The sequence below is a fragment of the Brachycentrus maculatus genome, unplaced genomic scaffold (genome assembly GCF_059751285.1).
Source record: "Brachycentrus maculatus isolate JH-2025_06_01 unplaced genomic scaffold, ASM5975128v1 h1tg000320l, whole genome shotgun sequence".
Lineage (NCBI taxonomy): Eukaryota > Metazoa > Arthropoda > Insecta > Trichoptera > Brachycentridae > Brachycentrus > Brachycentrus maculatus.
In genome coordinates this window covers 318,368-345,324 of record NW_028281069.1, presented here as the reverse complement: position 1 = coordinate 345,324, position 26,957 = coordinate 318,368, and the positions used below count along the sequence as shown (strand labels likewise).

At 31.7% G+C, this 26,957-nt stretch overlaps 1 protein-coding gene across 1 annotated transcript in view; it reads left to right on the top strand.

Moving 5' to 3' along the window:
* The window catches only part of LOC148304432 (serine/threonine-protein kinase 32A), an 89,413-nt gene extending 73,571 nt beyond the window's left edge, over nt 1-15,842 (top strand). The window contains exons 7-9 of the mRNA XM_088268333.1: nt 11,047-11,218; nt 13,211-13,471; nt 14,932-15,842. Of these exons, the coding sequence (XP_088124459.1) occupies nt 11,047-11,218; nt 13,211-13,471; nt 14,932-15,777 (1,279 nt within the window). The 3' untranslated portion in view covers nt 15,778-15,842. The remainder of the gene's footprint in view (nt 1-11,046; nt 11,219-13,210; nt 13,472-14,931) is intronic.
* The last annotated feature ends 11,115 nt before the right edge of the window (nt 15,843-26,957 follow it).

The window sequence follows — 26,957 nt, the reverse complement described above, 5'->3', positions numbered from 1 at the left end:
TTTTGCCAATGTCTAGTTAGTTGAATATTGTTCTTAATTATAAAATGTGATCATTGACTATTTGATATCTAACAAGCTTAATATTGCCCAGATAAAATCCCAAAGGATTTTTAACTTGGAAGTATTATATATTGACTTGTTGAAAATGACTAACTGCATTGATGTTTATTTTCTTGTCAAGCAAAAGTGACTTAAATGGCCCTCCTGAACATTTAACGTTTAGTTAGTTGGTCACTTTCTCCTGTACGACTACGATATGAAAACGCAACAAGTACCTACCCTACCTTACTAAGTAGTACCAGCTTACAACATTTTGAGTGTTTCCAAATACTTACCAATTACAGGAGTTATTTTCATATTATTTCGGACCTCACATACTAATAAAAGAGTTTCTGCGGATAATAAAATCCTTGCTTTGGTTATTTCATTTTAAAATACAACAATTATCACGTTTTTAATAACTGGTCAAATTATAAGCATAAATAATAAAAATGAAAATGATATTTTCTGGCGTTTCTCATGTATGTTATAATCACATCCAGGATTCGGGTATCACATACTAATAAAAGAGTTTCTGCTCAACAAAAAGCTTCTTTTCATCCCACCAATACATGTCTCTAGTGAAGTTCTAGTGGTTCAAGAACAATGTTTTTAAAAAAATTGGTTTATATATAAGTATAGAATTTGAGTAGTGTGGTTGTCAATAATCGGTAGAATTGGTGAATGTTACAATCAAACACAGATTTTTTTAGTCTACTAACTACCGACCCTAGTAAGTAGTACCAGCTTACCTTACTACTTACATCTACTGCTTGCCCTTGTAATAAGTACCTAGCTTACCTTACCACCTACCTCTACTGCCTACCTTAATTAATTATAATTAAATTATAATAAAATATTTATACTAATTATTTATATTAATTATAATAAAATATAAGTAGACATTATAATTAAATTATGATAAAATATTTATACTGATTTTAAAACAAAGTTACATTTTAATTATAACATAATTTATTGTTTTAAATTAAGTTTTCGATCATATTTTTTTACACTCAATGGTGCGTTGATCTGATTTGAACTTTCCTGCGCTCCGGATAACTGAATCCAAGAGTTGAATATGTTTACATACAGGATACAGATAACGTAAGTGAAGAAACTCAGCGTGAAGGACATTTGCATGCTAATATATATGAGTTCTAAAATAATATTTTTTTTTCATTTTCATCTTTTTGTTTTTTAGTTTTTTGATAAAATCTATTACATCAGACAATAATATGTATTAACTTTTAAAAACGTCTGAGACATTACTATCTGTCATTAGAATCCCAACTGTCCATCAAACCTCCTCCCTCTACCTCCTTCCCTAAGCTCCCTTCTTCCTTTGCCCTCCTTATTATCGTCTTTTGTTAATTGGTAATTGGTATATTAATATGTAATTTATGTTTTTTTTAAATGTCAATTTGTAATTTATGTTTTTTAAATGTTCAAGTACTATCTACCCTCTGATTGCAAACGGCTATATCGCTCACTTCTTTCAAGAACGTCATAAATCAAAAATTGTCGATTTTCAGTTGTACATGTTTTCGGAATGCCCAGAAAATGTACTATATCCCAGCAACACAGGCATATTTTTTACTTAATATTTACCCGCTACAAGGCAGAAAGTGTTGTTTTTGCATTTTGAAGAAAATGTATTGTTTAATTATTTTTTTAAATATACTAAATATTTTTTAAATGGAGAAAAAATCTTCAGGTTTTACCTAAAGAGATCTGTTGCACAGTAAAAAGTTCAATAAGTGGCTTGATGTTTATTTTTAATACATTGTGTTATATTTTGAAACTTTAAAAACGTTCTCCTGAAAAAACAAGTTTTTTGATTTATGACGTTCTTGAAAGGAGTGAGCGATATATGGTATCAAACGTTTTGATCGATATCACTAGTCCGTCTTTGGTCGGTTGGAAGATATTTCTTTTTAGCAATAAGCCCGCCAATGTACTTTTTATTTTCTGTACATGAAGTTTAAATAAATAAATAAATAAATTTTATTAAGAATCAACAAAATATTTAATAGCGTTTCATGCTTGAAGCATAAAAATATTTTTGATATTTGAGTAATATTCAAAGCTCTCAATATTTTGGCATATGAAAAACCTGGAAATCAAATTCCTGAATCACTTATATATTATATTTTCGACATGCAATAATAATATATAATATTATATACATCACGATTTCTCGCAACCGAAATGCGGTAAATGTTTTCATTTTTCGATAAGGCAAGCCTTAATATTTCAATCGAATTTTCAAAGACTTTTTTTGTATTTCAATTCCCTCCATTTGATGTACTGTTCGAGGCGAACACGAAAAAATCATTCCACCTGTAATGTAATTTCTGTATATATATTCTTATGATTTCATATATAGTAATATCGTGCTTCCTTCTTAAAAATTGAAAAATATTAATACAATTTTTTGATATCTCATCAAAGATGAAGAAAAATATGGAAGTCTGGGTATTTACGGGGCTTACGACCGTCATAGGCTGGTTTGAGTGATCACTTTACACACGTGTAACATTCACCAATTCTACCCATTATTGACAACCACACTACTCAAATTCTTGGAAGTTCTATATATATGAACCAATTTAGAAACCTTGTTCATGAATCACTAGAACTTCACTAGAAACGCCAGAAAATACCATTTTCATTGTAATTGGAGATAATCCAGATTTTGTGAACAAGTATTTGGACACACTCAAAATGTTGTATTTTAATACAAAATGTCGTAAACTACAACATTTTGAAGCAATAGTAATAATAAATAATAATAAAACCCTTATCCGCACCCCAATGGTGCATAGGGCACTGCGTCATATAAACGCAGTGTTATCTTTATCGTTTACACATGAAGGAAAGGTGATCAGCCCTCCGCTTCAGGTACCAGTCCAGGGTGATATTGAATAAATATGACAGTGAAAAAATCACTTATATTTATTTTACCCCCCTTGGGAATCGAACCCGGGACCTCCAGAACGGTAGCCGAGCGTGCTGGCCATTACACTACGGAGGCGGACAATAGAAAATTATAAAATATAATTAATAATAAACCCATATTAACAATACAACAATGACTAAAGCCTAATAAAAAAACATATTATATTCAGCCAGGTTTTGTCGTTACTGACATCATCAGCTTGACAAAATGTTATACACACATAAGGCAGGAGTTGAAAACCATGGTTTTTAACAATATTATCTGACAAAAAAAAAATTATAGTGAATTTAAGCAGTGTATTATAATAATAATTTATTTATTGTTTCGGCATTCACTTTGTGGTGAGACATAATTAAATTTAAAAGAAAACTCATGTCGTAAAAAATACGTGTTTTCCTTTAAATACCATAATAATTACTTATAAGTTAAGGTAAGGGTTTTAAGTTTGATTTCATATAATTTTATTATAGAAATCGATTTGAAGAAGAAATAAGGTAGAAATGTATAGAAATTGTATTAAATTGTTTGAAAATTGTATTATTTATTGATTCGGCATTACCTTTATTATTATTTTTACTCCTGTAATTGGAGATAATCCAGATTTTGTGAACAAGTATTTGGACACACTCAAAATGTTGTAACTTTGTTATGTTTAACTTTACATATATATATATATATATATATATATATATATATATATATATATATATATATATATATATATATATATATATATATATATATATATATATATATATATATATATATATATATATATATATAAATATGTAATAAAATACCTAGGTATCTACCTATACATTTTATTAAGTACTTACAAATAGTACCTACATTAAACAGTTCTACCACCAGATGTCGCATGCGTCGCACTGAATAAAACAAAAGACATCAGACAGAAAAAATATAATATTGTAACTGTCAGAATCAGATAGATAGAAAATTATTGTAAAGATTAATTAAGAATAAACTTTTTTGTCGTTTCTTTGATTGCAAAGCAACATATTATTTATTTTATTATTATACACCCACTTTACATATTATTTACACCCAATTTACAAAGAAAAATATTATCACGTTATATATATATATATATATATATATATATATATATATATATATATATATATATATATATATATATATATATATTATATATATATAAATATATATATACAATATATATATATATATATATATATATATATATATATATATATATATATATATATATATATATATATATATATATATATATATATATATATATATATATATATATATATATATATATAACAAAGGTAAAATCGTGGTTAATTTAGAAATAAGGGATGAAATCTTAGGGGACTACTAAAGTCAACTACCTAATTCAACTATCTAACTGAACTTTACCTTATACAAGGCTAGTTTTACGATTACTTAAGACCTGTGGACGTAAACAGAACGAGGCTTAACTCCGGTTCGGGGTGGCTGCCGTAATGAAAGGGTCAATTTATGAAACGAATAAAAATGTCCCTAAGCCGACGAAATTCTTTCCTCGACGGAGCTTTCAGACTCACTTTTAACTAATTGTGGACATATTTTTTATATCTCATCAAAGACGAAGAAGAATATGGAAGTCGGGGCATTTACGGGCTGATGACCGTCATAGGCTGGTTTTAGTGATCACTTTACACACGTGTAACATTCACCAATTCTACCCATGATTGAGAACCACATTACTCCATTTTTTGGAATTTTTATATATTGTTTAAATGCAAAATATAGTGCCTGAATTCGTCAGAATTTTACTAGAGACATCTATGGTGAGATGATAAAGACGCTATTTATTGAGCAGAAATTCTTCCCTTTATAAATAAAACAGGAGTACTTATATCTAGGCTCGATCACTCCGTTGTGTATATATTTTAAAAAAGAAACGTCTTTAAATTGAATAATTTGTCGACAAACTTATAAAAATTGAAAATGATATAAATAATCAAAAATGATATAATGAACCAATTTTGAAACATTATTCTTGAATCACTAGAGCAAAAAAATAATACTAATTAGAAAATAACTCCTGTAATTGGAGATAATCCAGATTTTGTGAACAAGTATTTGGACACACTCAAAATGTTGTGAATTGTGGACATAATATGAAATAGTACCTACTCGTCAGTTTCAACTGTACTTTATTTTTTATAAGGTTGTTTTTATTATTTTTTGACATCTCAACATAGATGAAGAAGAATATGGAGAACATATCATTCATCGTTCATTTTGTGTAATACCACTTTTATAAACATTTATTTGTGACTACCGATTTCGGAATAATCATTCCATCATCAGGTCAAACAAAGTTATTATCTACGGTTTGACATTTGTACAAAAATAAAATTTTGAAAGAGAGAAAGAGGACAAATAAAGTCAACTTTAGTTGGTTATTTATGATAGGTAAGCATTGATTGCTTTACTCATTTCTAATTTTTCTAGATTATCTAAACAAAGACCATTTGTTCACATGTAAAATTTCTATACCCGTTGATTTATTATAATAATGGTCTTCAGATACAATAATTCAACAGGCACCATAAGCCCTGTAAATACCCAGACTTCCATATTCTTCTTCATCTATTTTGAGAGTAATAAAAAAAGGAATGTTTATTTTATTATCTCCTGAAGTATTTATTAAAATACTTATAACCCTTATCCGCACACAATGGTGCATAGGGCACTGCATATAATTGATGCAGTGTTATCTTGATCGTTACTTACATGAAGGCAAGGTGATCACTCTTGCGCTTCACAGGATCCAGTCCAGGGTAATATTAAATAAATATTACATTGTAAAATTACTAATATTTATTTTTACCCCGCCCTCTGAGATTCGAACCCGGGACCTCCAGCACGGTAGCTAAACACGCTTACCATTACACCAAGGAGGCACATTAAAATACAGTTGTCAATAAAATACAACATTGTGCGTGTCCAAATACTTGTTCACAAATCTAGGTTTCTCCACATAGGAGTTATTTTACATTTTTTTACGGTATCAAGTTGTTATGTTCAAAATATAGGTAAAAGATAAAAAGGTAAAACTAACATGAATATTTTCCCCTGTAATAGTAAATAAACCAAACAGCGCTGTTTAAAAAGTAAGTATGCCTCGTTTCGACGTTCCCGTCTTGTATATTATGCAAATGAATAGAATATTTTCCGCAAAACCTCCGAGGCTCTTTATGCATAATTTATGAGTCATTGTGGCTCGACTTAGCGTCAAAGAACCGCTTCTTTCATCGCGGACTTACACAAGAAGTGACAAGGAGTGACAAGTTGTGTGAACAACCCACATTTGCATTTTATCCACCCTTGCAATCTGAAAGGCTTCGGAATTGTGACATCATCGTTTTCAATCTCGAGGAGCGATCGATGTTTAGTAAAAAAGACATTTAAAACGGTCCAGTAAGGATTAATTGCTTTTTCGATTGTTTGAATTGCACAAAGGACTTGAATGTTCAGTGGACATTCCAGTCCTTGGCATATCGCTCACTCCTTTCAACAACGTCATGTATAAAAAATCGTCAATTTTTAGTTGTGCATGTTTTCGGAATGCCCAAAATATGTACTATTATATCCCAGCAAAAACGGCATATTTTTAACTTAATATTTACCCGCTACAGGGCAAAAAGTGTTGTTTCTGCATTTTGAAGAAAAGGTATTGTTTAATTATTTTTTTAAATATACTTAATATTTTTCAAATGGAGAAAAAACCTTCAGGTTTTACCTATAAAATGGCACAATCTGGCAAAATGGCAAAATCTATGGCACAGTAAAAAGTTGAATTAGTGGCTTGATATATATTTTTAATACATTTTATTATATTCTTAAACTTTAAAAATAATGTCCTAAAAAAAAACAAGAGTTTTGATATATGACGTTGTTGAAAGGAGTGAGCGATATATCGATTTTTATAAATAAAAAATAAATATATTAGTGTTTTTATTATTTAAAAAAATACTTCAATTTCATAATATATCTGTGAGCCTAAAAAAAATAGGTATCTAATTTTGGTAGAGTGGGTTCGAACTCATAATCTCAGACTCAGAAGTCCGCGACACTAACTACGAGACCACAACCCGACACAGATATAACAAGACTGTCAATTAAAAAAAAACATCGCGAACGAATTTTAACTTATGACAATCAAACTACAATATGCTAAAACAATCCTTACATACACAATACATCTTCGGTAATTTATGATTTTTTCATGTAAATTTGTAACTTATGTTTTTTTGAATGTTCAAGTACTATGTACCCTCTGATTGCAAACAGCTATATATGGTATCAAACGTTTTGATCGATATCACTAGTCTGTTTTTTGTTGGTTCGAAGATATTGCTTTTTAGCAATAAGCCCGCCAATGTACTTTTTTCTTTTCTGTACATGAAGTTTAAATAAATAAATATGCATATTATTTTTTGACATCTCATCAAAGATGAAGAAGAATATAGAAGTCTGGGCATTTACGGGGCTGACGACCGTCATAGATCATCTCACCAATAGATGTCTGTAGTGAAGTTCTAGTGATTCGATAACAATGTTTCTGAATTTGAGAAGTGTGGTTGTCACTAATTTGTAGAATTGGTCAATGTTACACGTGTGTAAAGTGATCACTTAAACCAACCTATGACGGTCGTCAGCCCCGTAAATGACCAGACTTCCATATTCTTCCTCATCTTTGATGAGATGTCAAAAAATAATACGAAAATAACTCCTGTAATTGGAGATAATCCAGATTTTGTGAACAAGTATTTGGACACACTCAAAATGTTGTAGATAAATATGCATTTAAGAATTACTTTCACATAAAACAAGAAAGCACCTCCCAGCAAAGCACAAATTTATACAATAGTTAGTTGATCGTTAATTATGTAAAGGCAAAGTTATGGGTTACGCTTTAGGTACCAGTCCAGAGTAATATCAAATAAATATTAAAGTGATAATAAACTAAAACTTGTTATGTCCTGTACGGATAAATGACAGCCCTTTGCTCATATTTCTTAGGTAGAAATACATTTTTATGTATTTCATAGGTCGGCTGTCCAAATTTAAAACACAGTAAGGGGCATTTTTTTGTAGTAGTTTTTTTTTGCATTTATGGACTAAGTAGACTCTACTTAGTCCAAAAATGCAAAAAAAAAACTACTACAAAAAAATGTCCCTTACTGTGTTTTAAATTTGGACAGCCGAGGTAGTCAAGTATATTCGTGTGAATATGAACTATGACTTGTACGTGACTTGTACTTGTACTTTAAGTAAGTACTTTTTGCTTACTGTGATGAGGAGATACACTAAGTAAATTATTTTTATGTAGTTTTTACAAAGAAATAATATTTGCGACAGCGTGTTCGCCTTGAATAATGCATTTCATGAGGTCTAGGAGGTCGGTCCAGATCAGGGGTTTCTAAACTACGGCCTGCGAGCCAAATCCGGCCAGACAGCGTCATCAATTCGGCCCGCGACAGATGATGACTAGTGTCATCAACCAGTCCCGCGGTAGCTGATGACCAGTGTCATCAATCAGGCCCATGACAGCTGATGACCAGTGTCATCAAACAGGCCCTAGACAGCTAATGATGAGTGTCATCAATCAGGCTCACGACGTTTAGTGACAAGTGTCATCAATCCGACCCGCGACAGCTTATGACCAGTGTCATCAATCAGGCCCATGACAGCTGAAGACCAGTGTCACCAAACAGGCCCTAGACAGCTAATGATGAGTGTCATCAATCAGGCTCACGACGTTTAGTGACAAGTGTCATCAATCCGACCCGCGACAGCTTATGACCAGTGTCATCAATCAGGCCCATGACAGCTGAAGACCAGTGTCACCAAACAGGCCCTGGACAGCTAATGATCAGTGTCATCAATCAGGCCCATGACAGTTAGTGAAAAGTGTCATCGATCCGGCCCGCGACTGCTAATGCCTTATTGTTGTTGTGATAAGGGGATAAAAATACACAGAACGATAGTTACTCGGTTTTATTTACTTTCTAGTTAATGACAAGTTAAATTTTTAATTAAGGATAGTAATGTTAAGAGGTAAAAGAGCAAACAAAAAAAATGGACCAAAGGTAAAATAAAGGAATGGGTAAATGATCAAAAGCCAACGTTGTGTAAATTTAAAGTAGTTTTTATACGTATTATTTTTATTTTTTTGTGTTTATGTTGTGTTAAAAAGGATAAAAAAAATAAAAAATAAAAACCTTCGTAAAAAGAATTCCATCGACAAGGCACAAAAGGTGGCTTTGTTAGGTTTCTGCAACAGTAAAAAATAATTATGTATTTGAATTAGTAAATTAATTTGTTTTGTATGTATATGAGTGTAGATATATTATATTTAAAATATAAATGATTTTTTTTCAACCAACCAAAAATGAAAAATCTTCGAAACCTTATCCGCACCCCAATACTGCATAGGGCACTGCGTCCTACAAACGCAGTGTTATCTTGATCGTTAACACATGAAGCTGATCAGCCCTCCGCTTCAGGCACTAGTCCAGCATAATATTGAATAAATATTAGAGTGAAAAAATCACTTATATTTATTTGACCCCTCCCCCTGGGAATTCAACTCGGGATCTCCAAAACGGTAGCCGAGCGTGCTGACCATCATCACACTATGGAGGTAGACAAAAGAATTAAAAATATAACATATAAACTTTTGAATATATGAAATACTAATGAGATTTATGTAGTTGTGATTTTTCACTAACAATAGTTTGTAGTTGCGGACGAATTTTTTGTGGATTTAAAATCCTATCAGTGATTTGCTTATGAATCTGTATACATTCTTTATGCGCTTAATTTTAAAGAATAATTTCTCATACAACTGTTAAATTTAAAATGGTTTTGGACCATAGAAATTAGTGGAGCAATCGGTATGGCCCTAATATTACAAAGTTTGGAGAGCCCTGGTCTAGACGTACCTCTGCATAACTCATCCCGAATTTGAGATTCACGTCACACAATATATTTCCTTTCCCATATCTCAGTACAAGACAGTTTACCCGACACTAAAATAATTTATTCAACCCCGAATACCTTCCTGCCTGTCCTTTGGCATAAAACAACATTTTCTCGTACATAAATATTCGGTTAAGTACGGCTTTGATGGGCTGTTTGTTTCGTCGTATTTTTTTCTAAAAACTTTTATTCCACCGGGTAAAAAATCATTTGACGTTTACATGAAAATAATAAAACATACCAGGCAAACGTAATAATAATAATTTTAGATTATTTAGAAGAAAAAAAACAAACTGTTTTATAAATTAACAAAGGTGTGTTTATATATTGCTCACTCCTTTCAACAATGTCACATATCAAAAAACTTGATTTTTTTGGAGAAAGCCTTTTTTTAAGTTTAAGAATATAATGAAATGTATTAAAAATAAATATTAAGCAACTTATTGAAGTTTTAACCATGCAACAGGTCTTTTTAGGTTAAATCTGAAGGTTTTTTCTTCATTTGAAAAATGTTAAGCATTTTTAAAAAAATAATTGAACAATACCTTTTCTTCAAAATGCAAAAACAACACTTTCTGCCCTGTAGCGTGTAAATATTAAGTTTAAAATATGCCAGCTTTAGCTGGGATATAGAGCATTTTCAGGGCATTCCGAAAACATGCACAACTGAAAATTTTATTGAGGATACAACGAAAATGAGAATCAAACATATTTATTAAATTAAAATAAGCTGAAAATAAGCTGAAAACTTATTTTGTTCTTCTGTTACCCTTCTCTTCTTTGGTCCAACGTCTTTACTACTTGACGTCATTAAATGGGTCTTGAAATTGTCACGATACTGAAATACTTCCAAATAATACGAACTACGCACGGTGGAATGTTCTTTTGGTGGTTTTATATACACTTAGAGAAAAAATATGTGAAATGCTCCGCGGGCCGCAAGTAGACACCCGGAGGGCTGCATGCGGGTTGGCCACCCTTGCACTAAACCAAGATCTATTGATCTGTTTGGTATTCAGTTTCCCGGTGGACTGGTGGTCGCTGGGCATCGTGGCATTCGAGATGATCACCGGCGAGAGGCCGTACGACATCCACTCGCAGACGGGGGTGGCCGAGGTGCGCCAGCTCTTCGCGGCCCCCCTGAGGATCCCCTCCGCCGTGGACAAGCAGCTGGCAGAACTCATCAAGAGGGTTGGTGTTTTAAATATTCACTTTTATTTTTACTCTGCAGTTGATGACACCATTTTACCGAGAATATCAAAACAACATATGAAACCTATTTTTTAAAAACACAACTAAATTTGGAGTAAGGTCCTTGAATTATATTGCCTATACCCAAATTAACCAGCTGCCTGACATATATAAAATAAAACCCATACGGGAATCCAAAATAAATGATCTGAGAAGGTACTTAATGCAAAGTAGTGATTAGTCATATTTCCTTCCTTATGATTTTTTTTATATTTTCTCATTTTTCTATATTTTCTAATTTGTTTATTGTTTTTTGTCTGTTTTTGTTTTTTTTTTTGTCATGTATTAGTATTAGTTTTGGTTATTTAAAAAAAAATTACATTATTATTTGTGTTCCAGTCTTGTTAACCTTAATCCCATGTCCCAAAATGAGAAATAGAAATTACTCATCGGGAATATTATATGTATATATGATTTATGTATGTAATATGTTTTGAAATAAATAAATAAAGTTATATGATTAAATATGAAGTAATAAATTTGTGATTTTCCATTTTATAATTAAAATTAAACTTTATTTTAACTTAATTATAATGTCTACTGGTTAACAATAGTAAAGATTACACGTGTGTATAGTGATCACTTACCAGCCTATGACAGGTCATAAACCTTGTTAATACCCTGATTAGCATGTAAACATGCTCATTTTTGTGCTTGCTTCTAGTCTATGTCAAGCTATGATTTTAATACATTAAAATATGGAACACATTTAGTATTTCCATTTTTAATATCAAGCTGTGCATATATTTGGTAAGTGTTCATAATATCCTTTAAATAAAAACAAAATAATTTGCAAGGTTAGGTAAGATTAAAATAAAAGGTGTGCGCCCACATGAACCTATCCCGATCATACTAAAACAAAAACGATCTACATCCTCTCGGACAGCCAGGCGGCGCTTAAGGCCATAGGCTTCGTTGAGATAAGATGTAAACTAACCTATGAATGCATAGAGGCTCTAAGCCGCCTGGGTGAGAGAAACGCGGTAAGGCTGGTTTGGTTACCCGGGCATTGTGGTGTCATAGGCAACGAAGCTGCCGATAAACTTGCAAGAACTGGTGCTGAGAGGCCGCCAATGGGCCCTGAACCCATATGCGGACTGACACTCAGCACTATCAAGTTTAGTCTAAAAAACTAGGCCATGGTCAAGAGCCCTTGGCTCTGGAGATCTGGTCCAACAACTCAGGAATGAAACATGCAAAGGAACTGATCATGGGGTACTCGCGGGAATTCACCACAGAAGCTCTAAAGCTTAGCAAAAAACAAATAAGGATCCTAACCAGGATCTTGACAGGACACCGCAGACTGAGGAAACACATGACAAAAATTGTACTACAAGACTCCCCAGTATGCATTTTATAGATTTTATAGGTTTTGCATAGATTTTCTATGAAGGATTACAAAAGACCAATCCACATTCTCTATAATTGTGACGCACTCACTCGCAAACAAAGTCACATCCTTGGAGGACCACTACTGGACTCCGAGGAGGTGAAGCTCTTACCACTAAGACAGGTCGTAAGCTACATGACACATGTAGGTCTTGAGAGTGAGCTGTGATACAGAAGGAGATCACAATAGACCTAATATGGTCGCACTTACATAAGGGATGCAAGATCCCTTGTACTCACAAAAAAAAGATCAAATTAAGTCAAGTTAGGTTAGGTTAGGTTATACATAATGCACAAATATGTACACACCGTAAACAATGTGTAAATATTAAGGTGGGGACTGACTGGAGTCATTTGGTCATAACGTAACACGTTACGAAGCGAGCATTCGTATAGTCAGTACAGCAAGCCGGGTGCTCCATCCGAAGTCGGATGCTCGCCGCGAATGTTACGTTACGACGAAATGTGAAGGTCAGCCCCCACCTTTATTGTCATGAGTACTGAAGCGCCCATCAATAATTTGTATTTCAAAATCATTTTCAGTTGCTGTCGGTCAGTCCTGGAGGGAGGTGTTCGTCACTAGAGGAAATGAAAAAGATTCCGGCAATGGCGAACTTAGAATATGAACGAGTGTTCCAGAAGAGCTATAAGCCCAGTTTCTGTCCTCCCAAGGATCATCTCAACTGCGATCCGACGTTCGAGCTGGAAGAAATGATTGTGGAAACTCGACCTCTACACAAAAAGAAGAAGAGATTAGCCAAACAGAAGTCCATACGGGATATGCAGGTCGGCAGTCTGGATTTGGTAAGAATTCCCAAACACATAACACATGTCGCTCACTCCTTTCAAGAATGTCATAAATCAAAAAACTTGATTTTTCAGGAGAACGTTTTTAAAGTTTAAAAATATAATATAATGTATTAAAAATAAATATCGAGCCACTTATTCAACTTTTTACTGTGTAACAGATCTTTTTAAGTAAAACCTGACTGTTTTTTCTCCATTTGAAAAATATTTAATATATTTAAAAAAATAATTAAACAACACCTTTTCTTCAAAATGCAAGAACAACACTTTCTGCCCTGTAGCGAGTAAGCTAGGATATAGTACATTTTCTGGGCATTCCGAAAACATGCACAACTGAAAATTGACGATTTTTGATTTATGACGTTCTTGAAAGGAGTGAGCGATGTGTTATCATTTTACTCTCCATCACACATTACATTAATATACGAAGGTCTATGTTGCAGTGTCATGTGAGTAGTTTGACACGTTTTCCACCAACACCAAGAAAAAATACTAAAATCGGTCAATATTTGAGAAAAATATTTTCTAAGGACCAATTTTTTCAAAAATTCTTCACCAATTTTAACATACAAGAAAAATCGCAGCACTTTAACGGCTAATAATGAGTAAAAGTTTATCAGAACAGACACCTTAGGAATGGTTCAAAAGTAGTATCCACGTTATGTGAAAAACATTTCCAAAACTAGCTTCTCTGAACTTGAACTAAATTTATTTTTATTTTAATATATTTTATGATGTTCGTTTTACATTTTTCTGGCTTAAATAATAAAAACTAGCTTTATAGCATGTGTATATTGTACTATATTTTATATCCATACACTGGTTGTGTCTATATGGGATTATTACTATCTAAACCATTGGTATTCCAAAGATCCATATTTCAGGTGTTTCAAGTTTTCTTGTATCTCAAAGTTAAAATAATAATAATACGGTCTTATGGAGTTTTAAATTTTCATCATCTATGTCAGAAAGTTGAGTTAACTTTTGGTATGTGTGCTGGTTCACATATCGCTCACTCCTTTCCAGAACGTCATAAATCAAAAATCGTCAATTTTCAGTTGTGCATGTTTTCGGAATGCCCTGAAAATGTACTGTATTCCAGCAAAAGCGGCATATTTTTAACTTAATATTTACCCGCTACAAGGCAGAAAGTGTTGTTTTTGCATTTTGAAAAAAGGTATGGTTTAATTATTTTTTCAAACATACTTAATATTTTTCAAGTGGAGAAAAAACCTTCAGGTTTTACCTAAAAAAACCTGTTGCACAGTTAAAAGTTCAATTAGTGGCTTGATATTTATTTTTAATACATTGTATTATATTTTTAAACTTTAAAAATGTTCTCCTGAAAAATCAAGTTTTTTTTATTTATGACGTTCTTGAAAGGAGTGAGCGATATGGTATCATACTTGTATATCCCTAAAATGTGAATCATCAATTTATCTTTGTTTTCATTCCAGGATTCTCAGAACTCTCCGACGGCTGAACAAACCATGCCCAACATTGTACCGGAGTTCATAACTTATAACCGCTACATAGAACTGGAGAGACGCGAGATGGAAAGAATCAGGCTGGAGAGACAAATGAAAGAAGAAGAATGGGAAAAAGAACTCGCCACGGCGATGGGAGAAGACTTTTCTCTGGAAGATAAAGCAGAAGCCGGTAGAACGCATAGAACTCAAGATGGTTGCGATATTCTACAAACAAGAGAATATAGTAGCTTTTCCAAATCACAGAGTGAAGACGGACAGTGTTGCGGGTCTAAAGACTGTAATAAAAGCGGTAAATGTAATGAAGGTGTAAATAAACGAGTCAAAAAGTTATCTGATAGTGAGAGCGATACCCAGAGAGGCAGTTCGGAGTCAATGTCATTCAGTTCAACCAGCAAAAGTGACAAGACCAAGTTCGGCAGCGAAAGTGACTTCTTGTCGATCAAAAAAAAGCACGGAAAGATATCTTTTGACATTAGCCTGTTCAATTCTAAACAGAGGTCACACAATCGCTGCTTTTCTCGCGCTAGCAGTCTGAAGGTCTGCTCCAAGGATGCGATACCAGAGAACAGGGATGTGCCGAGCAAGAGTGAAGCTGTGAGCAAGCTGTCTTCGGAGTTCGGGGATAATGTCAAGAGCAGAATAGCCCACTCGCCCAAATTAAAGAGCTGTAGAACAACCCAAGAGACTCAAAAGGCCTCCTCATTCCAGGAAGATCCAGACTATCAAAAGACAAAAAAGGAAGTTATCAAAAATTACCAAGCTTCCTTGTGCTCATTGAAAGACGATGATAAGAGCAAATTATCAAATACCTAATGTGTTTGGGTTTCACTCCTTTTTAAATCATTTTTTTAAAACAAGATTTAGAATCTATATATTTTTACGAAATAGCAAAATACTAGTATTAAAAAGGTACTTAATTTATTATTTTTTTCTATATCCAAATTGACAGGCGATATCCATGGTCGAAATAAGTTTGTAAGCAAAGTTGTCGTCGAAAGTTGTTTCAGCAATGCATTTCCTAATCGTTTCACTAAATATAAAATGCGTCATGATATATATGTGTAATTAATATATATATATATATATATATATATATATATATATATATATATATATATATATATATATATATATATATATATATATATATATATATATATATATATATATATATATATATATATATATATATATATATATATATATATATATATATATATATATATAAATATTTATATATATATATATATATATATATATATATATATATATATATATATACCCTTATCCGCACCCCAATGGTGCATAGGGCACTGCTTCATATAAACGCAGTGTTATCTCGATCGATTATATAAATATTTATATATATATATATATATATATATATATATATATATATATATATATATATATATATATATATATATATATATATATATATATATATATATATATATATATATATATATATATATATATATATATATATATATATATATATATATATATATATATATATATATATATACATATATATATATATATATATATATATATATATATATATATATATATATACATATATATATATATATATATATATATATATATATATATATATATATATATATATATATATATATATATATATATATATATATATATATATATATATATATATATATATATATATATATATATATATATATACCCTTATCCGCACCCCAATGGTGCATAGGGCACTGTGTCATATAAACGCAGTGTTATCTTGATCGTTTACACATGAAGGAAAGGTGATCAGCCCTCCGCTTCAGGTACCAGTCCATGGTAATATTGAATAAATATTACAGTGAAAAAATCACTTATATTTATTTTACCCCCTTTGGGAATCAAACCCGGGACCTCCAGAACGGTAGCCGAGCGTACTGACCATTACACTACGGAGGCGGACAATTATATATAATACATGTACATTACATTACATGGACATAATTATATATAATACATGTATATAAAATGTGCAATTTTGTCTCAAGAATTCATTTTAATATTTAAATATGGATTCGAAATTACTTAATATAAGACTGCAAAATAAATAAAATCGCTAAATATGTTATAAAAAATATATATATTCTTAAAATGTAGAACCCTTAATTTTTACTAAATGTCATTTACAAATAAAGGTGGAGACTGACCGAAGCATTTCATAACGTGTTACGTTACGACGCGAGCATTCAGGCAGTCAGTACAGCGAGCCGAGCGCTCCATCCATAGTTTCGGATGCTCGCTGATGCTCGCCGCGAGCGATGTTACGACATTATGTTATGACGAAATGCTCCGGTCAGTCTCCACCTTAATACATACGCATTTATTGTTATCATAATCATATTTCTTTTTCCAAGATTGTAATATTATTCAAAATTTATGGAAATATTGAAACCCGAATCGAAATTGTACTGAAAAATTGGGTTGATCGAATTTTAGACCAACCGTACTAGTCATTTTAATGTTATAAAATATTCTTAAATGTAAAAGTGCAATGTTTTTAATAAAATCATTATTTAAAAATAATAATAATAAATCCCTTACCGCACCCCAATGGTGCATAGGGCACTGCTTCATATAAACGCAGTGTTATCTCGATCGATTACACATGAAGGAAAGGTGATCAGCCCTCCACTTCAGGTACCAGTCCAGTGTAATATTGAATAAATATTAGAGTGAAAAAATCATTTATATTTATTAAACCCCCCTGGGAATCGAACCCGGGACCTCCAGAACGGTAGGCGAGCATGCTGACCATTACACTACGGAGGCGGACAAAAAACAATCCATAAAATTTTATAAATAGCTGATTCAAATTCTAAATGTTAAATAGCCCTTTATTTTAGGAAAATTAAACTAGTATCTAACTTAGATATCACACATTACATCCAAATTAATATATGTAATTTAGAAGAAAGCATTTTGACTACATTCAGTCTACTTTCATCCTTCTTTTACCAACTCCATGCACTTCCAAACATTAGGGCTGGAAACAGGTCTCCACTTACTCTTAATTTAAAGAGAAATATATGTGTCGCCTACTTTCAAAATTCGCCTGATCCATGTAAGTCGATTTTATAAAAAATGCAAAATTCTCCGGGAAACATTTATGTTTCAAAGATTTGTCTACCTTTAGATAAAATTTTATGAAATAGAGAATTTTCCCATTTTTTTGGAAATTTTTTTCAGTATTTAAAAATAAAAACACGACACGCAAACCGATAACGACATCATCTTAATTTTTTACCTATCCCTGCTCTCTGATTGGCCAATATGGGTCAGAAGGCATGTTTCATGAATATAGGGGAATTTGAAATACAATGCTGTTTTTAAGTATTTTTTAGCAGAGTTTTCAAGTATTTAAATATGTTAAACAATAAAATTGGCATTCTGATAGAGTATTTATTTTAAAATCTTAAAAAAATTGTATCTGGCAGATTTTGAAAGTAGGCAACACATATCGCTCACTCCTTTCAAGAACGTCATAAATCAAAAAACTTGATTTTTCAGGAGAACGTTTTAAAAGTTCAATAATATCATACAATGTATTAAAAATAAATATCAACCCACTTATTGAACTTTTTATTGTATAACAGATCTTTTTAGGTAAAACCTGAAGGTTTTTTCTCTATTTGAAAAATATTTAGTTTATTTAAAAAAATAATTATACAACACCTTTTCTTAAAAATGCAAAAACAACATTTTCTGCCCTGTAGCGGGTAAATATTAAGTTAGAAATATGCCTCTTTTGCTGGGATATAGTATATTTTCTGGGCATTCCGAAAAACGTGCACAACTGAAAATTTACGAATTTTGATTTATGACGTTCTTGAAAGGAGTGAGCGATATATAAACAAATTTATTTAAATGGATTTTATGTAAAAACATGGCAGGGTTACTATAAATTAAACAATTACAATAGAATTTAAAATGAAATACTTAAGTGCTCATAAATGAACTAATGTAAGGTGTCATATACATACATACAAATGGAGAGTGATTCTATGATCATACAGTAATACCCTGCTAAATGCTACCCCTTATTACGGTGTTTTAACGGTGCGTTTCAGGGATTCACCGTGGAACCAAAAAATGCAATCTTTAACACAGGATTTCCTAAAAATTATTCAGTTGTGTGTACAGCATGTCAACTCCCGATCAGTTTATACCGTTTTGGTTGTGTGTAAAGTGTGTGCATTCCCAACAACTTTATATATAAGTCTGGGCATTTACGGAAATTTTCTGTAAATGCTCAGACTTCCATATTCTTCTTCATCTTTGATGAGATGTCAAAAAATAATATGAAAATAACTCCTGTAATTGGAGATAATCGAGATTTTGTGAACATGTATTTGGACACACTCAAAATGTTGTAAATAAATTATCTGGTCAAATTATAAGCTTAAATAATAAAAATGAAAATGGTATTTTCTGGCGTTTCTCATATATGTGATTATAATCCAGGATTCGGACCTCACATACTAATATAAGAGTTTCTGCATAATAAAAAGCTTCTTTACATCTCACCAATAGATCTCTCTAGTGAAGTTCTAGTGATTCAAGAACAAGGTTTCTAAATTGGTTCATATATATAGAACTTCCATGAATTTGAGTAGTGTGGTTGTCAATATTGGGTAGAATTGGTGAATGTTACACACATATATATATATATATATATATATATATATATATATATATATATATATATATATATATATATATATATATAATAGTCTTTTGATTTTTCATATTAATTTATTAGCCAATAAACCAACATTGTGACAAAAATCTATTGTACGAACTTACAATTGACGCAAAAGAATACTAAGATTAGAATTGTGTATTATTACTTAAGTGTCACATATACCTTTTCAGATCCATTGTATTATTTCCATGTTTATTTTCATGAAATATTTTAATTAGATTTTTTCCAAATTTAATCCAAAAAGCACTAATAGTTAAAATTTTAATATTGTAAATAAAAAACCGTATTTTGAAATTTTCAATCAATGTTTAGTTATATTTTAACTGTATATCGCTCACTCCTTTCAAGAACGTCATAAATCAAAAATCGACAATTTTCAGCTGTGCATGTTTTCGGAATGCCCAGGAAATGTACTATATCCCAGCAAAAGAGGCATATTTTTAACTTAATATTTACCCGCTACAGGGCAGAAAGTGTTGTTTTTGCATTTTGAAGAAAATGTTTTATTTAATTTTTTTTTAAATACACTAGTTATTTTTCAAATGGAGAAAGAACCTTCAGGTTTTACCTAAAAAGATCTGTTGCATAGTAAAAAAGTTCAATAAATGGCTTGATATTATTTTTAATAAATTGTATTATTGTATAAACTTTAAAAACGTTCTCCTTAAAAATCAAGTTTTTTGATTTTTAAGGAGAACGTTTTTTAAGGAGAGTGAGCGATATATGTAATATTGAAAATAAAAATTATGAATTAGAAATAATTTGGGACCCATATTTTGTAAATGTCAAATATCATGGATACTAACTATAATGCAAAGAATTATTGTGAATTGATTGTAATAAAAATTATCTGACACAAAACAGTGTGTTTATTTTCACACATTTTATTTTTTAGGCAGGCGCCAACTGTGAAACTGGTGACATCAAAATGATTTCAAATATTTATTTTCAATCTGGACCTCCAGAACGGTAGCCGAGCATGCTGACCATTACACTACGGAGGCGGACAAAATTATACTATGCAATTATATTTCCTGTTCATTTATTAATAAATTTTCTGTTCATGTAAGCCAGCATTGATTTTTGTTCTATTCCCAGAAGCCAACTTTCTATATTAGCACTGATATACTAGGAATGTTATAGTAGCTGCACGAATATGGCAAATAAACACAGTGCGAGATAACTCGTAGTCGAAGTCCTAGCAAAGAACGCAATCTACGAATCATCTCATAGTTGTCAGTCAATGTGTTAAATTTTTAGTATTCAGGAGGCGCTGCAGAAGATACAGTGTGTGTGTGTGTGAGGGTGGGAGTAAAAGGGTAAGGGTATAATATAAAATGGAATATGCAGGAAGGAAAAGGAGAGGAGAGGAATTAATAAGAGAGTTGTTATAGGATTTGTTCTTCATAACAAGATTATACTAAAAAAAATCAGTTAAGGCGCATTCATGTGGGATTATCCTCAGTTGGAGCTATTCCCGTTTTAAAATTTCTTTATTCCTAACATTTTGAGTGTGTGTCCAAATACTTGTTCACAAATGTGAACAAGTATTTGGACACTCTCAAAATGTTGTAAATAAATTAACTGGTCAAATTATAAGCTAAAATAATAAAAATGAAAATGATTTTTTCTGGCGTTTCTCATGTATGTGATTATAATCCAGGATTTGGATCTCACATACTAATATAAGAGTTTCTGCTTAATAAAAAGTTTATTGTCATCTCACCAATAGATGTCTCTTGTGAATTCTAGTGATTTAAGAACAATGTTTCGAAATTGGTTCATATATCGCCCACTCCTTTCAAGAACGTCATAAATCAAAAATCATCAATTTTCAGTTGAGCATGTTTTCGGAATGCCCAGAAAATGTACTATATCCCAGCAAAAGAGGCATATTTTTAACTTAATATTTATCCGCTACAAGGCAGAAAGTGTTGTTTTTGCATTTTGATGAAAAGGTATTGTTTAATTTTTTTTTTAAAAACTACTTATTTTTCAAATGGAGAAAAAACCTTCGGGTTAAACCTAAAAAGATCTGTTGCACAGTAAAAAGTTCAATAAGAGGCTTGATATTTATTTTTAATACATTGTATTATATTTTTAAACTTTAAAAATGTTCTCCTGAAAAATCAAGTTTTTTGATTTATGACATTCTTGAAAGGAGTGAGCGATATATAGAACTTCTAAGAATTTGAGTAGTGTGGTTGTCAATAATGGGTAGAATTGGTGAATGTTACACGTGTGTAAAGTGATCACTCAAACCAACCTATGACGGTCGTCAGCCCCGTAAATGCCCAGATTTCCATATTCTTCTTCGGCTTTGATGAGATGTCAAAAATAATACTTTATTCCTAGTAAAGTGACCTGCTTATCTAAATGAGATGAGAATAAGCTGAATGCGTTCGAAATGTGGACCTTGGAAGAATGCTTAGGGATGTCCTTGAGAGACCACATCTCCGACGATGAGGTACTACGAATAATCGAAGAAAGAAGGCACCTACTCGCAATAATCTTGAAGAGACGTGCCAAATGGACCGGTCACGTATTGAGACAGGAAGGTTTCCTGCACCTGATAATAAAAACAATCGAGGGAACAAACCCCAGAGGACGCCCCCGCTGCGAATACCTTTGCCACTTATATACATACGAGGACATGGGCTGTTCGACGTATGAGGAGCTGAAGAGGGTTTGGCAAAAAAGACCGGAGTGGCGAAGGAGATATCATTTGTTGCTGCAGACCAATCCACAGGATTGAGACAAAAGAAGTAGAAAATGACCTTTAAAAACAGGTAATTTAGTCAAAAATAATAATTAGTAAACAAAGCTTTTGATGACAGTGATTTTTTTTATAAAGGTAATGTATTTTACAGGCTTCAATGTGTTTTTCATATGATAATTGTATATAATTAAATCAACCGTAGTATTTAGAAAGGTGCCCGCTGTAAAAAGATGACAGCTAATAGAGGATTTACTGTAGTTACTACAAACAAAATACAATTTTTTGTGTTTATTACAAATGATTATTTTAATATTATCTTTTTTTTTTAATTAAATATTTAAAAAAATAAAAAGACAATTAAGAATTTTTACATACCCTGTTTGTAAGGTATAGTTTGTAAGGTGAAGTTACTCAACTTTGCGTACATTTCAATAAGTAATGCTGTATTTGACCTTCGTTCTGAAATATTTAATCAAAGTTATGCACATAATTTTGTACTCGTTCCAAAAGTTTTTTGTTGTTTTGTTTTTTACATCCCCTGTAGATGAGTAACAGAGAGAGCGAAATGAAGATTTAAGTTATGCTAAGATGAAAGATTTAAAGAAACAGGAGTTAAAATAAAAGAATCATATATTGCTCATTTAGTGCAACAATGGCGTATTACACTTTTAGAAATATTACAGGAAATACCACTCAGACATTATAGCAGCAGAAAAGGCGCCATTTACTCAATTCTACAATGACACTCGCGCCATCACGCAGCATTTCAATACAAAATCAATTCTGTCCATGTTTTTTCCGATGTAAATAGTCTTTTCACACATTTTGACATACTAAACAAAGTGTGATTACGTCATTGTTGCACCAAATGAGCGATATACAGATTCAGCTTTATTTATTTTTGGTTATACACTGGGTTTATCCATGCCGGGATCAAATTTTATAATACTATCTTATAAAATTCTATGAATTTTTTTTTTTAAAGACATGCAATCAAATACGATACGACCAAATGATGCGATCTATTACAAATCTACCAACCCCCATTATTCATTTATGAATAGTTCTTTTGTACTTAGTTGCAGTATTTAATGACTTGGATTTCAATTTGATAATGTTTCCAAGGTTTCTAAGAGTTCATGTATCCAATGATGATATCTTTTGTAATATCAGACAGTTGAAGCGAATAAAATAGTGGAAATCTATGTAAATAAGGAACTTTGGTTAGTTTCAAATCTGGTATCTCCTCTTTATAGCCCCTGAATACTTTTCCAGGTATCCAGCCATCGTTTTCGGTGTAAACGATGTTGATTTTATCTACATTTCGTTTTAAATTATCCATATTAAAACCTTTTAAATTTTTAAGCATACTATCCATCAGACATAAGTATTTTTCAAAACCTGACGGCTTAAACAATTGAAGGCCTGCTGTGATTAAATGAGGAGAAATATCAAAGACATCACGTATAATAATCAAAATACACTTTCTTACACAGAATGGAAGACAATCAAATATTAAAACCATCAAATTGAATAGCCAGAAGAAATGTCGTAAGTATTTATCCCACAATTTTCCATGTGAACTTTTGGCAATGTGTGTTAGAACCGGGTAAAGCAGGATAATGGAGACCATCCTCTTCTGGAGGTGTGCATGTTCCAGGAGCTCCACGGCCATCCAGCCCCCGAGAGAGTGTCCCACTAGATGTATCTTGGTAGAGGGACCCACCATCCTCGTGAACAAATCCACCCTCTGCTGCAGTACACCGCCCAGACTGAAACAATCCTCTCTTCCCTTTAGCGGAGCCAGGGCCATTCCGTCAATCTCTTCATTTCCACAGTGTCCTGCAATGTTGATAATTCTTTATAATTTTGTCAGTGATTTTTATTTATTTTTCCTTTATTAACATGTTGACTGCCAAGGCAATTTTCAGAATTCCGGTCTAAGAAGCCAATTACATTTGATCATATTATATTATTAAAAAACTCTAATTAATGTATGTAATTAGATTTTCTGTTAATTTTTGAATAAATTTTCTGTTCATGTAAGCCAGCATTGATTTTTTGTTTCATTTCTCAGAAGCCATCAATCCATATAAGCACTGATATAGGTACTAAGAATTTTATCATAGCTGCAGGAATATGGCAAGTAAATACAGTACGAGATAATTCGTAGTCGGCATCCTAGCAAAGAACGCAATATTAGCATTTCATTAAGAGTTACCCATTAGTTGGCAGTCAACATGTAGTCAATTTGTACATAATATATTACATGTTGTATACTAAAGTACAGTATTTATTTTAAGTACATTATTTTATCATAAAGTATTTATGATAAAATAATGTTTCCTCTTTTAAGTATATTATTGGTTTAAAAGGTTCTTATCTAAATAACGATGAACATATAAAACAAGGAATTATGCATTAGCCTGAAATATGGTAATAATTATCGCTTCAAAGTTATAAAATGAAATATTCCATATATCGATATGATCCGCAAAATTTTTGCAAAATTATTAAGCATTGAATCCAGACACTGCCCGGCTATTATTACAATAATATATTTGAAGGTTTATTATTTTGGCACATTCTTTTTGAAAAATCATAATTTCTTTTATTTACACCCAACAGTGACAGATCAATTTACGATCATTGATTATGAAACATTTTAGATTTTTGTAAAATCAATATTTGAGATAAAACGGATGTCCCGTAACTATCCAATATCCACCCTATCCGGCCTAGTTTTACAGTATGTCAATATCCAGACGAATACCGGATAGTTATATGTAAAAGGAAAACAATTTCAGATGAAATAATTACAATTAATACTACTCTCTTAGTATTCGATAGGTTATGAAATTGATTAGTTCAATATCTACCTACAACCCAGACAGGAAGATTGGTTGACTTGTGAAGGTGTTCTGCATACAACGCATAAACATGAACAACAGTACCTAATCCAGGTAAAATGACAATTATCTCTTCCCATGATTCAGAGTCAGGTTTGGGGTCCCCCCAACAGGCAATACGAGTTAGGGCGCCGTTAAGTTCAACAGCTCTTAAAGTACAAGTCATTGTTTTAATGAAGTCACTTTACAATTACTTAGTGTAAAGTAGAATCTTGTATGTATAAAGTTAAATTCAAAATTATGTATGTAATCTGCCATAAAAATATTCAGTTTTCCTTCATGGTTAATTTAAGAAACACATTTTTTGTAAAACATGCATAATTTACATTCATAAATAATCGACAGTAGAAAAGCTATGTACCTACATAAAAAATTGTGTCAAGTATTGTTAAATATTTTGAGTTCCATTTAAGAGTATTCATATCAAGATATTAGTATGTGTAAATGTCTCACTCGAAAAATGGATAATGTATTGAATTAACTTTTTGCCAGATTTGCTCACACCACATATCGCTCACTCCTTTCAAGAACGTCATAAATCAAAAATCGTCAATTTTCAGTTGTGCATGTTTTCGGAATGCCCAGAAAATGTACTATATCCCAGCAAAAGAGGCATATTTTTAACTAAATATTTACCCAACATTTTGAGTGTGTCCAAATACTTGTTCACAAAATCTGGATTATCTCCAATTACAGGAGTTATTTTCATATAATTTTTTGACATCTCATCAAAGATGAAGAAGAATATGGAAGTCTGGGCATTTACGGGGCTGACGACCGTCATAGGCTGGTTTAAGTGATCACTTTACACACGTGTAACATTCACCATTTCTACCCATTATTGACAACCACACTACTCAAATTCTTGGAAGTTCTATATATATGAACCAATTTAGAAACCTTGTTCTTGAATCACTAGAACTTCACTAGAGACATCTATTGGTGAGATGTAAAGAAGCTTTTTACTAAGCAGAAACTCTTATATTAGTATGTGAGATCCGAATCCTGGATTATAATCACACACATGAGAAACGCCAGAAAATACCATTTTCATTTTTATTATTTAGCTTATAATTATTGCTTAATAAAAAGCGTATATTTTCTGGGAATTCGGAAAACATACACAAATGAAAATTTATGATTTTTGATAAATGACGTTGTTGAAAGGAGTGAGCGATATGTAAATCATCTTTAAGACTAACATTAGCTTAGAACAGAGGTTTCCAACCTCATGCCCGCGGACGCCAACTGAAAATTGACAATTTTTGAAAGGAGTGAGCGATTTGTGAACTATACATTTGCAGTATAAATCTTGATACGAAATTCAGCATTTGTAAACAAAAATTTCACGCACTCAAAATATTTAAAGGCGTAATTATTTATGTAAATATGTAGCTTTTAGACTGTAAATTATTTTTGAATATAAATTAGCACTGGTTTTTTATGTGTTTTTTAAATCACCATACAGGAAAACTTAATGTTTATATGCCTTAGATTGTACATCACACAAAGTCATAAAACAGTGATATTATTTAAACAATGACGTGTACTTTAAAAGCAGTTGAACTTAATGGCGTCCTAACTCGTATTGCCTGTTGGGGGGACCCCAAACCCG